The sequence below is a fragment of the Barbatula barbatula genome, assembly GCF_947034865.1.
Source record: "Barbatula barbatula genome assembly, chromosome: 20".
In the NCBI taxonomy this organism is placed as follows: Eukaryota; Metazoa; Chordata; class Actinopteri; order Cypriniformes; family Nemacheilidae; genus Barbatula; species Barbatula barbatula.
The window spans coordinates 19,602,239-19,620,127 of NC_136783.1; the positions used below are offsets into that span (position 1 = coordinate 19,602,239).

Here is a 17,889-nt window from a genome sequence, read left to right on the forward strand (position 1 = left end):
TGATACAGGAGGATGAGTAATATATGATAGCATTCACATTTTTGAGAGGAATATCCCTTAAAGAAGGTGATGTAACACTTTTATTGTACATACTTCAACATGTTATGGGATAGTCGATTGTGAATTGATCTGTTTGAAGAGATGTTTTTGCATTCCTGCAGCTTTCGGACTGTATTTGGTTGCTCTTGTATTGCAAGCAATGCACAGGCAGATGTCTTCTCATCAGGGGCGTACGGAGATGCTTTACGCCTTTTACATTGTAACTAATGGATTATTTTGTGCAGCGTGCAATGAGAGTTACTTCCATTGTTTTAGTTAAACTCCCTCACCCGCACAGTTGCTTTGTGTTCGGGGGAAAGCAGCACAGCATAATCACATTTGATAAATCTCTCTTTTTAACATTTGTTATATAGTCATTAGATTTGTTTTGTTTCTCTGGAAATTTTAATCGCTCTTGTAATGGATAGAAATGGATTTGTTGTATGTGTTTAGCCTGTAAGCAATGATGTCTTATGTTTTGTTCTCGCTTTGATGCCTTTCTGATTGTAGCCGTAAAGAACATCGGTTGTACTTGATGTGAATTTAAAGTACTTCAATTTGTCTTTGTTTTCCCAAGCACTTTTGGATGTTTTGGAATCTGTTGTAAAGTAAGATTCTTATTTTGTTAATGATACACCTACTACAAAAACTGTTTTGGATAAAAACATTAGGCATCTATGCATCCAAGATTTTGCTGCACAGAGAATATTTTCTAAATGTTAAAAACAAATTTCCAGAAAAACGTGTTTTGTGATCTCGCTATATAAAGATTTTGCTTTCATTGCAGAAAACCAAAAACTCCTGTATTTAATTAGTTTAATAATGAGATAAATGTTCTGGATTCGATACAGGTTTAGCCCTTTTATTGATGTGCTTTAACTTTTCTGCACTTAGCAAAAAAGGGACTATGTAAAAATGTAAAAGTAAAAGTGTTTTATGATACGACACCGACACCAAATGTTTTATTCGATATTTTTGTGCAAATGTATTTTCAGACTCAAATGTTTACAGATGTGTTTATTACCGTACATGTTGTACCAATCTGTGGATGTCAGAAGGGAAGGACAGTTTTAATAAAAAAAACTTTAAATATGACTCAGTTTCTGTGTTTTCACAGCTGACACTATAACACGTCTGACGCAGCTTAATAAACTACGCTGACAAGGCAGTTAGATTCACCCACCTGTACTTCAGAGGACCATTAGACCTCAATGCAGGACACAATATGAGAAAACTCTTCCAGGATGGCAATACAAGACATTGGCAACTAATGTATAAACAAGTTTGATGGCTGGGAGAATAAGGGTAGAGCAGAGCAAACGAGACCCCAAAATATGAGCCTAGAACAATTCTTCTGAGTTTGATCCTTTCCAAATCATCACTTACATACGAGCATCGACTGATCAAATTGTTTCAAACAATGAGCACAAAAAAATCTATTATACATATAATTTGTTTTGACTAAGTTACTTTATTGCACAAAGTTTCACTGAGCTTAATTTTTTTGTGATGTCTACACAACAATACAATATCCTTCATCGCATTGTTCATTTATCAAAAGTATCTAAATACAAAAATAAATCTTTTGTTCAAGATCCCTGATTTCTAACACTTCTCAGTGACCAAATATGCTGTAAAATCAAACCTTTACATCTTCATTGATTTGCATATTAGTGCACAGATATATTCTTTTGATGAAAGGAAGGTCACAAGGTCCTTCGTCCCTTTATGGTTGTCATTTTCACCCATCGTCTCGGTGGATGACCTCCGAGCGCTTTTGCTATGGATCGATTGATGATTTCTGCTCGGAGATCGCCAATGAGTTCAGCACAGCACCAGAGCAGGTCTTGATCCCATTTTCCTCAATTCTTTCCAACCGAGAATTATTGGGTAAAGCTGTATGAAAAAAAATATCGAAAAGGTACATTCTCAAGGGAAGTCTGCATACTGCAAGTAAACCGTCAAAGTGGTTCGGTAAATTAAACAGAATCTGTTTGCCGTGATTATTAGTTTACTAAGTTATTATTATGTTTCATTGAGTTATTAGTTTAATAAATCATCAAGTATACTTTGCAAGGTAGAAATAAAATCTGCAGAATGAATTTAAATATGGCAGTGTATAAGATGCAGAGTCTGATGATATACTTTCTTTGGTTGCAAATGGTTTTCTTTTTAATTCAGCCAAATGTTTAAAGCTTCAATTTGTAACCTGTTTTGGTTGAAAAACAAAGCAAGTACATAAAAACATATTTTAAATATCTTCACCCAGATTTGCTACCATAATATTTTAAGAATTTATAATTTCACCTTTCAAGTACAATTTTGTGTTAAATGTCAGTTTGACGTCATTCAACTTTAAAGAAAATTACATAAGACAACCTTCAAGTTTATGTTTCAAACACAACTACAGGTAAATGTGTGTTTGCGGGGTCGACAAACCTTCAGTGAAGCTTTTGTGATTTTGCTGAACAAAGAACAGCCATATGAAGAATGTAAATCCCAAGCAGCCGAAGATCATTCCGCTCAACAGGAAGCTATAGCTGCCGCGATTGTGCATCACCTGCGTCCGGAAAAGACATCAGATCAAAACGATGACCAAATCGGTACAAATAAAAATTATGTAGAGCATATGATCCGTCGAGGTGCTCAGACTTACCGATCCGACAAGAACCTGAAGTAACATCTCTCCCATTCCCGCACTGGTTACCAGAACGGTTGTGGCGCAGCCTAAAAAGATGATCATGTTAGCAACAGCAGCACCCAAGGTCGTGGGTTTGATTCTCAGAAAACACACATAAAATATAAAGTGTAAATGCAAGTCACTTTGGTTAAAAGTGTGCTAAAGGTTGTAAAAGTGCAGTGGTTCTCAAAATGTGTTATGCATTTGTGGTGTGACTTGAGAGGAAATTGATAAAACAAAAAAATGTAAACAGAATATGCGATATATGTGCAATATTAATAGAGTTTTACACGTAATAGTTCACGAACACCCAAACTAAATAAGTTACTAAATTTACAGAATAATAAAATGATGTACAAAAAAACCTCTTAATTTTATTGCTGTATACATGCGATTAGTTTGCGGTAAGTGGGTTGTACTTCATCTGAAAACTTTGAGATCAACTGGCTTGTTATATGCCGTCTGTTCATTTTTGCATTTTCCACAGCGCATGATTTATACATCTGCGAAACCTGCAACCGGTCTGTGAATTTACAGCCCAAACCTGCAGATCCTGGTGAGGCGGCTCACATACATTCATTACTAATATTTTCATCGCCCTGCCCTAACCGTCCCCTACTGCTAGACTATGCAGAGGGTTCGTAGTAATAAGCCATTTATTTCCCAATACTTCATACCCCCGTGACTCCGATCGCTGCGTACAAAAGGAATGTCTCTGCAGTAAGACGCAACACCCGTCAAGCCGAGCCTTGCGTTACGTCAATAGAAAGGATTGAGGGCGTGAATCCTTAGGTGGGTCGTGTTGCTTTCAACTCAGTTGTAAATCTTGAGTAAATACTGAATCCTCAAAACGACAAAACAGTAGCTGTCTGCGTCTCACAGTACCCTTGTATTCCAGGACGTCTTCGGTGAACGCCAGCATGCAGGGGTAAATACTGCTGATGAAAAGGCCCAGACAGCAGGTGCCAATGAAGAGGAACACGATGCTGTTTGAAAAAACCAGCAGCAGGAGAAGCGTGACTATCACACCCACCTAAACAAAAGAAGAATGGTTTGCATTTGGACCAGTGAAGCATTTGAGACAAACACCCGCTCTGTCATGTTAGAAACAGAAGTGACGTGCTGTTAGTTTTAGTGCCAAAGAAACAAATAAAGACAGAGTCTAGTCATGCCAGACAAACTCTCCAATATGGACATGAGAGAGCAGGATGCAGAACAAGGATGTTTGTTTCCGTCCACAGTTTCCCGTGGTGCATTGACGGTTGGGCACACCTCTATGGCAATGACTGGTTTGCAGATTTCGAATGCGTAAAGCGCGTTTTGTGAGACACTTATCTGTCGAGAGTCTGGAGAATAATGGGCAGACTGTCAATCAAATAGATCTGCTATAAAAAATGGCTTTTTTATTTCGGTAAACACATAAAAAGTAAACACATGGTGATGTTGGTCTGTTCTTTATCAATTATCTAAACATCCTCGCAAGTTAAGTTCCCTTGAGTCAAAAAAATAAATGACGGGCGCAATAATATCTGGATTTCAGACATGATTAACCGAGAAAAGCTGCTTACCAATGGGGGAAGAAAAATTTTCTTCTTTTCTCTTTTGAATAAGATCATTTCTCTTCACCCGCAAGCAGCGTTTTGTTGTTTAAAGACATTTTTAGATTTCTCTGAAAGCAAAACATAAAATCGTGTCTTAAAATGATAGTTCACCCCAAAATAAAAGAAACCTTCATTTATACACCCTAATGTCATTCAAAACCTAAAAAAGAAGATATTTTGAGAAATGCCTCGGTGGTTTTGTGTTCATACAATGGAAGTCAATGGGGTTGTGTGGTTACCAACATCCCCAAAATAATATTTTTTGTGTCCTGCAGAAAAAAGTAAAAGTTACTTTATGTAAGTATTTCTTATTTTAAAGACATTTAGATAATCGAATTGAAAAACAAGACAAACTATTGTTTTATAGTGTATTGCTTTAGTTTAACCTCTGCAATATACGTAGAATTTACGATGTATAATTCACTCCAGATCGTGGAGGATGAATGTTAATTTTGCCTTTCTGCTGTTAATCAAAGTCATAATAAAGGATTAAAAAAAGTTTAACCTCTGCACACTTGTATTGTGAACAACAGACAGGACGATGTTGTCTAACTGGTGTGTAAAGCGATGAATCATTGTCCCTTTTGTTATTACGTGCGGTTTGCTGAAATGTTTATCAAAAGAATTGATATTACACAGTTAGACTGATGCTTGTGACTCTCAGTTATTATTGACTTTTATGTTGTTCCTGTGGTTCTTAAAGGATCTTTGGGTCAGTCCCAGGTGACGCACATACTGATAAAACATAGCTTCTAAGTAAAAAAAAAGCATAAATGTGAAAGTAATGGTTCGTAGAGAGTAAGATCATACCTGGCTGACGGTGAGGAGTCGGATGGGCTTACAGCGATAAGACAGCGGTATAGCAGACAGACGGCCCACCGTTATGGCCGCCCAGAAGACGCACGTCAAGTAGCCGGCCGTTTTGTGAGGTAGATTCATAGGGGGCGCCACCGCGTAGGCATAGACAAACCCTGTGTATGAGCCCTGCGGTACGTGAGATTAAATAAAACATGAATGCAATAAATGAACCCAATGTTTTTAAATGACAGAAGAACTAATCCTGCTTACCACAATACCGTCAGAGAACAGGAGCACTAAACCCCCGAGGATATGAATCCCATAGAAAGAAAGAGGAAGCCCGTGCTTGTTGCCAAGGAGACAACAGTCGAACATGTCTACATGGCCTGTGGAGATGTCAGGAGGGTTTGGATATACAGAGGAAGATTACAAACGTGTACTTTTTTGCTTTTATGAAAGACTTTTATGTTTGGCTGTTGCTTAAATGAAAATATAAAGACGCACAAGAATATGTTCACAACATTGACAGTCACTGTATCCCATAATGCAATGGGATAATGCAAATGAAGAGACCATTTCAAAAATTCTAGAAATGCTGATTTAATGTGGTCATTCCAATCTTGTGTCTATTTCGACAAAATCAAATCTAAGAAGTGACAAAGTCACCCAACAGGTTGGACTACTGCAATGCTCTTCCTGCAAAGGCTATCAAACCACCCCAGCTGGTTCAGAACGTAGCAGCACGCCTCATCTTCCAACAGCCCAAAAAGGCTCATCTGAGACCTCTTTTCATCTCTCTCCACTGGCTACCGGTTGAAGCCCGGATCAGATTCAAGTGACTGATGTTTGCCTACAGGACTATCACTGGATCTGCGCCGGCATACTTTCAGACCTTCCTACACCCCATCAAGAACCCTGCGTTCAGCAAACCAGCGGCGTCTTGTATTGCATTCTCGTAAGGGCACTACTTAAAACAAAACTACTTAAAACACACCTCTTCTGTGAATACTTGACAGAGAAATGAAAAAAGTACACTAACCCTCTCTCTTCTCTCAACAGGTCTTGTTTTTGTTGAAACTAGTAACTTTGTATAAGCACCTAATGTACTGTGACATATCGCTTATTGCTCCCCGAACTCTTTGAAAGTCGCTTTGGATAAAAGTGTCTGCTAAATGACTTAATGTAAATGCAACAGCAAGTGAACGACTGACAACATGACAAGACACATGAAACGTAAACACATACCTATATATAGTACATTCGGAAAAACTGAAAATAATTTTGAAATGGTATCTTCATTTTTTTCCGCGCCTGTATATTCCATGTGACAAATTAAAGTAATGAGTCTGTCTCTTGACTCATTATTTGACTGAATTAGCATGAGTTAACCCATTTTAACGTTTTGACAAATAATTCATATAAAAAAAGCAATATAAAGAATTTGTTGCATGATATCCAGCAAGTACATATTGGGTTAAAACGTCTTACTTTTAGGTATTTCGTTCTGATGGTCGCTGTCATCTAACTGTCCTGTGGTTCCCCAGGTTTTCATGGCCAGCACGTCTCCATCTAGCAGGCGACGACTGGGGTTCGAAGTACATGAAAACACCCGTTCGCGGTAAATGAGGATGAAAATTGCGATGGGTACAGGCAGCTAAATACAGAAATGAGAGCAAGTCATATAGACAGACATTACCCTCTATCTTTCCATCTTTCAATCATGAGATTTTTAGCCAAATCAGCCCTAGTTGTTAGGTTTGACACTTATGTTGTTAGTACACTGCACCATCACTATTTATATACTATCAATATCCGATTCAGGTAAAGCAGATACTGGACAACATTATACCGGATGGATATGCAAAAATTGATAGATGGAAGACAGTTGCCAAGGAGACGATCTAGATTAGTTTCTTGTATTCAAATTCATCTCTCCTTGCTGGTCCTTCATCTGACAGAACATTTAGTATACACACTACTTTCATGAGACGGAGTCTGCGGAAACCGACTCGGACGGATCTCTCTTACGTTGGTTAGTGCCATGATCCAGAACGCATAGGAAACGTTTGTGATGACCTCGCCGTCGGTGTGCAGGTGCACGTTGGACACGTTGTGAACTGTTCTGCCTGCCAGCTTGTTCCTCAGATGTCTTAGTGACGTCGCATTCCCGCTGCTGTTTCCGATCACACAGTTGGTCTCAGAGAGGAATGGGTCGGCGATCAGGGGACTCACCAATGCCCCGAGACCTACAAAGAAGTGAAGAGCCTGGGAGAGATCAGAGAGGACAAAGACAGAAGAAGAATCAACAGCAGTGTTACCAGAATGTAAAGTTTTGAAAGCGGAATAAGGATAAAATGGATAGTTGACTTTCAAAAATCTTAAGTTAAATAAAGCACTTCCGTTTGCCACAGGTTAAATAGATGGTAATGCAAATATGATTTTTTTGGTCATTCCAAACCTGTACGACTTACTTCCTTCTTCCGCAGAACACAAAAGAAGATATTTTGAACAATGTTGGTAACCGAACAACAGTGGCCCCCGTTGACGTCCATTGTACGAACACAAGACCACCGAGACATTTCTCAAAATATCTCATTTTGTGTTCCACGGCCGAGAGCGTCATATAGAGGTTTTAGCAGACATCAGAGTGAATAAATAAGTGTCCTTAAGTGATTCATTCCTTTTTTTTTAAAGTTCTGTAAATATAGGGATGTAACTATATCTAAATCTACGGTGCGGTTATACCTCGGTGTTGTGTCTGCGGTACAATAATATTGCGATATTTAAAAAGAAAAATGAAGACTTGGGAAGCAAAACTTGCGTCCTCTTTTCTGTATCCTCCAATCATAACGGTAGCTTTAAAGTTTAAGGGATAGTATGAGATAGGGCAAATGACTTAAAACTAACAAAAACTGCACCAGCTGGACCTTATTATATTAGTTAACATTCTCTATGTTAAAGGCCCTGATGACCTAGTCATGTGACCAAGATAATATTGACACAATTTTTCTTGCACACACCAAACTTTACTATGCACATCCTGTATGACCCTCAGGTCTTATTTTTAAGAAAAAGTGCAGCTTGGGCTTTAAGGTTTACCCCAAAAAATTACAATTCTATTCAATTATTTATTCACCTTCACGAAGTTCAAAACCTGTATGACTTTTTCTTCGGGAATACAGAAGATTTTATTTTGAAAATGTCTCAGTGGTTCTCAGTGGCACAATGTAAGTCACTAGGGTTCAGTGTTCTTTGGTTACCAACGTTGTTTAAAATATCTTCTTTTGTGTTAGATAGAAATGTCTATTTAGTCAATAAATAAGGCCAGCTTTCAGTGCCCACCTGCAGGAATACAGTGGAATCTTTCTGGTAGATCTTGACCAGCTGTAGGTTAGATATGGTGTCAATGACGCCCATGGCAAGACCAGACACTGCCAGGGCAAATGCCAACATTAGCAACTGATGGCATAGTGGGATGATGGCAAACACCACAGAGATGATGAGAGTGGACACTGCCAATGCCGATAAAGAACACGAAAGCCTGAGAAAAAGGAAACAATGTGCTTTATACATATAAAAAACGTGAAGAAGATAAAACTCATGTGACCCACGAGGGAAGACCGTTTCTACTCTTTATGCAAACGCACATGAAAAGTACTGTTCATTTCTTAAGGGGGAAAACTTTATCATGCTGTTACATACAAAGGAAAGTTTCAAACATTCTCAACGTGAAATATCCTAAGGCATGAATATCACTGACTTTATTTTCACCTTGGCCCAATAAAATTCTGCTTACACGACTTATCAAGTGGCACTACAGCTACATGATAGAAGATATCTAACACTTCTACATTCATGCAAGTTTTTTCATTTGTTTTATAAGTCTTAAGTTTTAAGCAACAGACTCAACGACCAAACGAAACAAAACAGAATGTTATCTTGTTTAAATATATTCAGGGCTGTAGGTCATAAAGGATGATAAAGATTATGTGCAGGACAACCGGACACAAATGTATGCAGATATTCAAAATGTTTTAGACAGAGATGGAAATGGCAGAAAGTCTATGTTGGGGGAACCTTTAGCAATACATTTGTCCTCAATTTCAAGAATAATTTTGGGTGACTGCAAAAATCAACAATGTAAAACATTGAAGGCGAAATGAGGCGATAAGAACTAAACTGCAACATCAATACACTGTAAGACAGACGCATTTTAACTGGCATTTTACAGCTTGGCCGGTATGAGATTTTGACAGTATGATAACTTTAAGCAAAACTACCATGTATTGCGTTATTACACTGACAACACTACATTTGCATTTTCAAGGAACTGTCTTTTAACTGGACACAACGCATCTTATTTTTAAGCGATGATTTAATTCATTCGGTGTAAACACAGCTCATAGCTTAGAAATGGTATCACTGAAAATCTTAGTGGTTTTGAAACCTTTACTCTTTCAAAGCTCGGTATACCTTGAAACTGGTAACCGTCCGGCGCATGCCTAGATGCAGCTTAGATATTCGGTTGATAAAGGGATAGTTCACCCAATAATGAAAATTATGTCATCATTTACTCACCTTTACTCATTTCATAGCTGTATAAATGACTTTGTTCTGATGAACACAGAGAAAGATATTTAGAAGAATGTCAGCTATTTTCCGTTCCGGGACATCATTGACCACCATAGTAAGAATTAAATGGTAGTCAAAGGTGACTCTCTCAAAGAACCCTTTGTTTTCCTAAATTCTTCAAAATATCTCATTATGTGTTCAACAGAACTCTGTGTTCATTGGAACAAAGAAATGTATAGAAGTTTGAAACAACCTGAGGGTGAGTAAATGATGACAGATTTTTGGATAACTATCCATTATCTCTTTTAAGGGTGACATTAGAAATACCTTTTTCGGGTCCAAGCATCTATTCATTTCAAGCGGGGCTTCTGCTAAAACAGCTGTTTATCACCAGGCTCACAAAATCAATATTTGAATAAATTATGAAAAATAAAATGCTGACGGTCCATGTGGGATTTCGTTATGAAGATAAAGGTTAGGATCGCTGATTTCCGCGTTTTATAGCTCGCCATGAGCGTATATAAGCATTTTTTATGGTTCTGTAGCATTTTATTGAGCATTTGGACCTGGAAACAGTATATGGCCTTCCTTGGTGATGCGTGACGTCAGGCTTAACAAGCGGATAATGACCAATGAGAAAGTGGAACTCCAAAGTGTCATTGTTACTAGTATTTTTTGACGATTCCTTTGCATTTCCACCCAGATAATCTCACCACTTTAAAGTGGAACCCCCTCCCACACTTCCAGTCCCGATTAGACAAAAATAGGCGATTATTGACCATGAATGTTTTCCAATCTGAGACGACACGAGCATCAGAAAATAACTAAAACAAGGGAAAGGGTAGGCAAACACAAGACTACCTTTCCCTGTTGTAAACCGTGTACACAAACCTAACTATAAGATTCTCACATCATAGCAGAGATAACCACGTCAAGGATGTATTTACTTCTAAACAAACAATTGATAACTTACTTTATGATTTATATCCTATGGCACGTGTTCTACCAGATAACTATATTGGTCTTTCAAAATGACAAAAAATAAAAGATGAGAAAAAATAAAGATGACTAATTGTATGGCCAAGCACATCCTGAATTAAAGGATTCAGGATATACCCTACCTACACTATTTCTAGTGTTATCTAATGGATACAGAAACCCAAATGAACTAAGACGTGTCTACAGATAAGCGCGCCAATAATTCACAAACACTTGAGGAAGTCAGAAGTCGTGACAGGTTACAGGGTTGTGGTGAGATTTTTGAGTACAGAGAAACCAGACATTTCCCAAGTTTAGGATAAACGCAACATTTGCAACATGTTCTGTATTCTGCATAAACCCTCTGTATTAGGGAGATAACACGCTTGGGGTTTACACAGCAAACCTTCACATAGTTTATAAAATGCATGACATTTAGCTCACATGTGAGTTTTTTAAGCATTTCTTTGTCTGCCATGCAAAAAGCCTTCACGTGTCTCGTGGCTTGAGTCCAGAATTAAATGTATCCTCATGAAGAAAGTATGACTTTAATAAGCACTTGACCACAACACAGACCATGAATGGGTTCTTTGGTTACAAACTCCCCCAGACTCATCGGTCAATGTTCTAAAAGAAAAATAATGATGTCATGATGACTTAAAGCGTCTTATTAAAGCTATTTATTTTATCAAGTTTAAATGATACATGAAAAACAACCGATCCAAAGTCAAAAAGCCACAGAATTATGAATGAAAGCAATTGGTGTCATTCCCTGTTTTTGGTCTCATTTCTTTGAAAGGTTTTTGAAAAGAGGGAAACAAAGGAAGCGTTGTCCACTTTTGTTATCGTTGTAAGTAAACCAAGTAACAATAGTAAACATTTTACTTAACCAAGAAAAAATAACAATAAAAGGGGAAATAAACCTGCAATCTGATCCAAGAATCAGAAATCCATAACATTTAATCCTAAAATTATAGATAACTCCGCGAGCTTTGGATAAAAGCGCCTGCTAAATGACTAAATGTAAATGTAAATGTCAATAAAGTTTAACTTGTTAGTCAATATTTTAAATATAACAACAGTGATAAATATAAACTTTTGAATTCGCATCTTTCTGCGAAGTAACTAAAATAGTTCCCGAATGTGAAACAACTGTTATGTATTTACAATAATGATATTCATCTCTTAACAATACTCACGTTTTACTGAAGAATCCTCCAATGGTGCTTCCAATAAAGAGGAAAAACTGTTGAGAAAAGAAGACGAGAGTGATCTCCTGTAACGTGGACTGGGTCTGACATCTCAGGTCCAGTATGGTCGGACCAAGAAAAGCCACACAGAGTCCAAAACTGAAGAACACGCTCCAGTAGGTTAAAGTGTGCTGCCAGTTATCGCGGAATAAAGCGCAGATCCGTTCATTGATCAAATGCTTCATACTGGACAAACTTCGTGCAGGAGCTGTCGAGGTGTTTCTTCAACATCACACAGTGACATTCATCGTTTCAGGCGTGAGAAAAAAACACCACCAGGGAAGACGCGTGTTTGTGCGTTGAGTTTAAAGAGTTATGACTTTTGTCCGATCACTGAGTCGGTTCCATTAAATGACTCAATCGGACCGATCTGCGAAGCGTTTGTGAATCATTTGGCTGGAGAACTTGAAGAGCAACTCTGGTTTTAGAGTTTGATCGTTTACGACGTGTTGATATACATATTTACAAACAAATTATAGGGCTAATAAAACAATGCTAATGTTATAATCATGATTAATAAATATATTATATTTTATCTGTCTAGGGTGTTTCCAGCAGCTGGGATAGGCCTATATTAGGCTATAATATAACATGTAAAAGGTGAATACCTTTAGCTGATTAACGAAAACGTTAATTAAAACGCCGTGACGTAACTGCGACGTCTCCGCCCCTTTAGCCGTGGCTGCATCATATCTATCTATTGAATGAATTAGCTTCTCTGTTAATGGATCTGTCTAACTTGTTTATCAGTGTAAGTGCTGTTTAATCTGTATATTTTGGTTAAAATCATGGCTAGACGAATATTCGATTATTTAGCTGCTCCAAATAACGACATCGTGGTGGGTTTATTGCGCAAGTCTCCAATAATTTTTGTGAATTAGTGGCATCGGAAAATACAAGATGGTGAACATAAATCATCAACAATGTACCACTTGATGTAATTTATGCAATTTAGCCCAAAACGAAGAAAGATAACGTTGCCGCGAGGAGCGGAATGACGTCGGGAACGCTTTAAAGTTGTTGCTCAAGCGAACCGATTCAGTCAAATGATTCAAACTCAAGCCAAGCGAGTCAAACAAGAGAAGACAGGTAGGCCTGCTACACAGTGAACTGCACAGGTGTGTTTTCCATAGCTCGATCCTCCCACTCAATGCATTCAAACTAAAACACGCACAGGTGTCTGTGGCGACATATATATTTATGCTTTTTTATTATTCTTTCATTTGCATCTGACAGTTCGGATTAGTTCAGGTCCCGATGTCAACGATGCTTGCGTACACACAGACACGTTCATTTATCTGTGAAATCTGATAAACAAGAGGAAGTACAATCACTATTTTAAACTGTTAAAAGAAAATAAATTGTTCCCAAATTTCATATTTATTTAGTTGATTATTTAATTATTTTTGGCATTTTTGCAGTCACGATACATTCAGCATCAGAATATCATAATAGAATAGACAAACCACACAAAATATTTAATATCACATTTCATACAAAAATCTAAATCCTTTATAAAACATTTAGATCACAAGGTCTCGTTCGTGGCAATAAATTCACAGGGAATAAAGAAAACACTTGTCAAAATACATATATTAATTCTTTTCAATAGAGTATTTAAAATATTTTTCACCACAAAACACATAAATTAGTGCCACTGCTGCCGTGACGTTAAATCTAAATCTCTGTAAGTCCTAATATATTATAGAATTGACTCTAAACTATATATCTGTTCCTTTGTGGCCTTAAAAATATCTTGCTTTTCTCTCTGCAAAAGTCATTCACAATAAAGAGTCAAAGTGCTTTCATATTCAAATACAAGAGAAGGTGAACAACATTAGGACTAAATTCAAGAGGACACTTGCATGCCATGTGCAAATACAAAGGAGCGATTGGCTTAAAGTGAGAATAACATCAGATTATGTGCAACTTGGAAGGAACGAGATCCTTCGTAAAATTGAAGTAGATGTTTTTTTAAAGGCGTGATATGGACCCATCGTCTCTTATGGTCTTCACAAGGCACCTTTGCTAATTCCATAATATATACTTTATATATATATATATATATATATATATATATATATATATATATACATATATATATATATATATATATATATATTTAAATATGCTGTAAGTGATTCCTAAAATCCTTTAATTGAAAAAACATGTCAAATTAAACCTTTATGTCAAATCTTAGTTCAGATATGAGGAGGTTTGGAGAGAAGACACGTGGTTGAAGGAATTGAAGTTGTCTGGTTTAGTGGCTGGTGAATCAGACACAATATCTTATGGACATCTGAATCACTCACAACATCTTTAACATCCCAAGGAATGGTAATACGAATTCAAGTACTTCTCAAGAGGGTTTTCTACTCAATGGTTCAAATATGAATTATATTATAATATTCAATACATTTTTCTTAAATAGACTTGCGCAAGGATTTAAACAGAAAGGGCAAAACTCAAAAAGAAAGCTTCACTCAAGCAATGGGAAAAGTAGGACACAAAGTTACCGTTTCTTCCACATACACACAAACGCACGCACGCACGATCCAGATTGAGAGGAGACTCCCTGATGGATAAATTGCAGTCACTATCTGCCTAACACTGAGATTCAAGAATAAAACCGTTTAAGAGACCGCATTGGAGATTTAACAGTATTTTAAGAAACAGCCAGAAACTTGGTTACATGGTCATGAATCAGACAAGATGTTTTCTGAAATCTGCGACTGATTTGCTTCTATCGAGTCTGTTTTCTACGTCTCACACTGAAGCACGTACTGTATTTATAGTGTATGTGAATGAATGCATGCATGTGTGTGTGTGGCTGAATTTGTTCTGGTGGTTTCTTGACGCTTTGATTCTTTCCTCAAAATATGCTTTGTCTGCGGTTCTTGCCTCGACCTGAAGAATTGAGAAAAAGACCGATGGTTAGACACATCTACAAGTTAATAAGTATGTCGCTTCAACTAAAGTCCTGTTCTATACAGAAAATATTTCTAGTTTACTACATTATTTCATTTCACAATGGCTAATCTTTAGTGGACAATCCTGAAGTATTATAAACATGTATAGTTATTATTTTACAGGAATGGAACCGAAACCACATCAAGTGCTTCAGTTCAATTCAATTCAATTTTATTTATATAGCGCTTTTCACAATTTGCATTGTTCCAAAGCAGCTTTACAGGGGAAAGATATTTGATACATTTGTATCAAATATTATAATATTCAAGGAGGTCAAGGAGGTCATCAGTTCTCTGGATTAAAGTGCCATCAGGTCACGTGTGGATCTAACCTATCAAGATCAACCCAGATGTCTGCAAACAATGGGTAAGTAGTTCACTATCATTTCTTTTGTGGCTCTATAAACTTTATATTCAAAGGATTGTTTATAAACAGGTGGCCCGACCATTTTAAACAACATTTTCTCAAAAAGAGCAACGAAACATTATTTGTGCCTTCGCTTTAGCTCTGCTTGCTTATGCGTGTGATGTGAAACAGGCGTAATAGATTACATGATAAAATGGGATGGAATTGCAATCTGAGAATAAAGAGACTGAATAGAATACCTGGAGGCTGGAATACCGAGCTCCTGTGTCCCGGATCCTTCTGTAACTGGATCTCGCTGAGGGAAAACACTGATGAGGCTGGAGAGTTAAACAGACACGTGGATGAGAACTGAAATCCATCTGTTGTCTAATACAATGACTTGTTTATTGTCTTTAGGTTAGAAGACAGACTCGTGCAGAGCCAATGTTACACAAGCAGATTCTTTGTAAATGTACATACAAATGAACTTACTATCTGGAAGGGTGTGGATGCTCTCGCCCAGACTCAAAAAGTATGAACGTGTCAAAGATGACTCTGCAGAAGCCCTGCATTTGTTGTCATACTGCACAGAGATGAAAGAAAATAAGAGAAAGTATTTTTAACATGAAACTCTGTGGGTTACATTTTTGTAGCGTCTGTGTTACGTGTGTGTGCTTCTGATCGAGCTTTACGTTTGGGCATAAAATGGCACCAGAAGTACAGAACTGAATACATCTGAAAAAAAATCCTTGGGATGTTTTTAAAAGATAAATGGTTACATAAAATATTGAAATCGTTTAAACTTTTCATTTTGGTTAGTCATGTTATGATGTACAATTTTATCATATTTAAAAAAAAAGTCAGTAATAAATAAATAATAATGGTATAAAAATCGAACTATGTGAAAACTAAAGCCTGCTGCAGACAATTTCAGCGACCTTATATAATATCTGGACAGGTCACACTGCGTCACATGGATCTAATAAGGTTGGGAACGACATACATTTACACTCAATGATGATGGCACATCCGGAATATTAGGCTGCGTCCAAATACCCCCACTTGAGGTCTTGGGAACTTGAGAGGAAGTAAGAGCGCAAGTCTGTCCAATGTCTTAAAATTGCCAAAGTGCAGTGCCCTTAACGCACACTAAACCCACACTATCTTGAAGTGAAGTGTATCCCATCATGCATCACATCATTTAGTTTTACAATTATACAAGTATACTTTTAAGGTTATATCTATTTATTCTATGTTTGGCGAACATACGTTTTATTTTTGTTTTTGCTTTTTGGGGTACAGCTGCTATGGTATAATACGAATACAGCACTATAAAAATAAGTCTGACTTGACTATACAATTAGATATTATATATATAATTTCGTAATAAAACGTAGTGTTGCACATTTGATGTATTTTGTAAAACTGCTTTTTATCTCATAATTAGAAACACCACATTAATTAACGTTATATGTTTGCACTTGCTAGTGTGTCCCATCGGGTTTGAAATACTATATGTTCACTTGGGATCTTCACACCCACTAGAACACTTGGGCCAGGAAATACATCATGAAGTAGTCAAGTGGTCAAGTGCAAAGACTGCAAGTGAGAGTATTTGACACAGCCCTAGGCTACGGCGCAAGCTACAAAACATCATTAGCGTGCACAAATTGTGAACAAAAACACTTTGGCAGTTGTGCTTTCACGTGTGCTGGAAAAAGATGGCGGCAGCGGAAGAGCAATATTATTATTGTTTCTTTCTTTTTTCGCTTTATTGAACATTTTGTTATAACAAAACAATGTTACAACAGAAACTTAACATAAAGAAACACTAGATTTATGAAAAGAGAGAAAATAAAACATTACCATGGCTCGAAACAGACAAGACAAGACAAAAAAAATATAATAATAATAAAACAAAACAAAACAAATACAGGAGAGGGAGTTACACAAATAATAATACAAAAATTACAAATTAAATAGGTTGAAAAGCTTATAAGCAGAGCTTATAGTACAGTATAGTATTTCTACAAGAGACAAAACTGTATTTAAAAAGAAAATTATGTTTTCTTCCAATATGAAAGCGTTTTAAAACTTTTGCTGCCATGTAGTGTTGATCAATACGTCATTTCATGCTGCATTTTTATTGGCTATTCCAGTAGGTGTAGGGCCTACGATCAAGCAAAATTTCTGAAACTGTCTTTGATCGCAAGACCCCAACAATGGCCTTGCAGTCTTTCTCACTGCGTTTAATAGCCACGACCACAGGGTCGTAATCTGTCGTCTGGGCCAGCCCAAATCCTACCCGGCTTTCATAATTTGAATGGATACCCAGTGCGCATGCGTAAAGCGTGATTTGCATACCGAAGCGTTCACGCTGTTCGTGCTCTTCGCTAATGACTTTATTTTTCGCATCACTGTTCTGACTTGTTGATCCCTGAGCTACAGTATGAACGGTTTTAAATAATGAAGCAGCCATCACCGCTGTCATCTCACCCAAAGTTATAAAATCGGTGAAGTTTGGCGGCGTTTCAAGCGAGCGGGGCAAATTGCGTGAGTGTGACAGCGCGATCAATCAGCGGGGTTTGATGAGGAACAGGTGCGCGCTTCGGACTCATTAAGGGCGCTGTCACGATTAACGAATCGCGCGCTCCGC

The 17,889-nt window shown here is 37.4% G+C and overlaps 2 protein-coding genes across 2 annotated transcripts in view; both read right to left on the reverse strand.

Moving 5' to 3' along the window:
- Positions 1–958: 958 nt before the first annotated feature.
- mfsd4aa (major facilitator superfamily domain containing 4Aa) lies at positions 959–12,590 on the reverse strand. The gene is made up of 10 exons (XM_079482630.1): positions 11,868–12,590; positions 8,461–8,659; positions 7,147–7,383; positions 6,607–6,772; positions 5,389–5,504; positions 5,131–5,304; positions 3,605–3,752; positions 2,696–2,766; positions 2,479–2,599; positions 959–1,935 (listed from the first exon to the last, which is right to left on the reverse strand). The coding sequence occupies exons 1-10, from the start codon at positions 12,101–12,103 to the stop codon at positions 1,820–1,822; spliced, it is 1,584 nt and encodes a 527-aa protein (XP_079338756.1). The 5' UTR covers positions 12,104–12,590; the 3' UTR covers positions 959–1,819.
- Positions 12,591–14,644: 2,054 nt separating this feature from the next.
- The window catches only part of cdk18 (cyclin dependent kinase 18), a 42,924-nt gene continuing 39,679 nt past the window's right edge, over positions 14,645–17,889 (reverse strand). The window contains exons 14-16 of the mRNA XM_079482639.1: positions 15,726–15,816; positions 15,494–15,571; positions 14,645–14,825 (exon numbers count right to left, since the gene is read on the reverse strand). Coding sequence (XP_079338765.1) covers positions 14,791–14,825; positions 15,494–15,571; positions 15,726–15,816 — 204 coding nt within the window. The 3' untranslated portion in view covers positions 14,645–14,790. The remainder of the gene's footprint in view (positions 14,826–15,493; positions 15,572–15,725; positions 15,817–17,889) is intronic.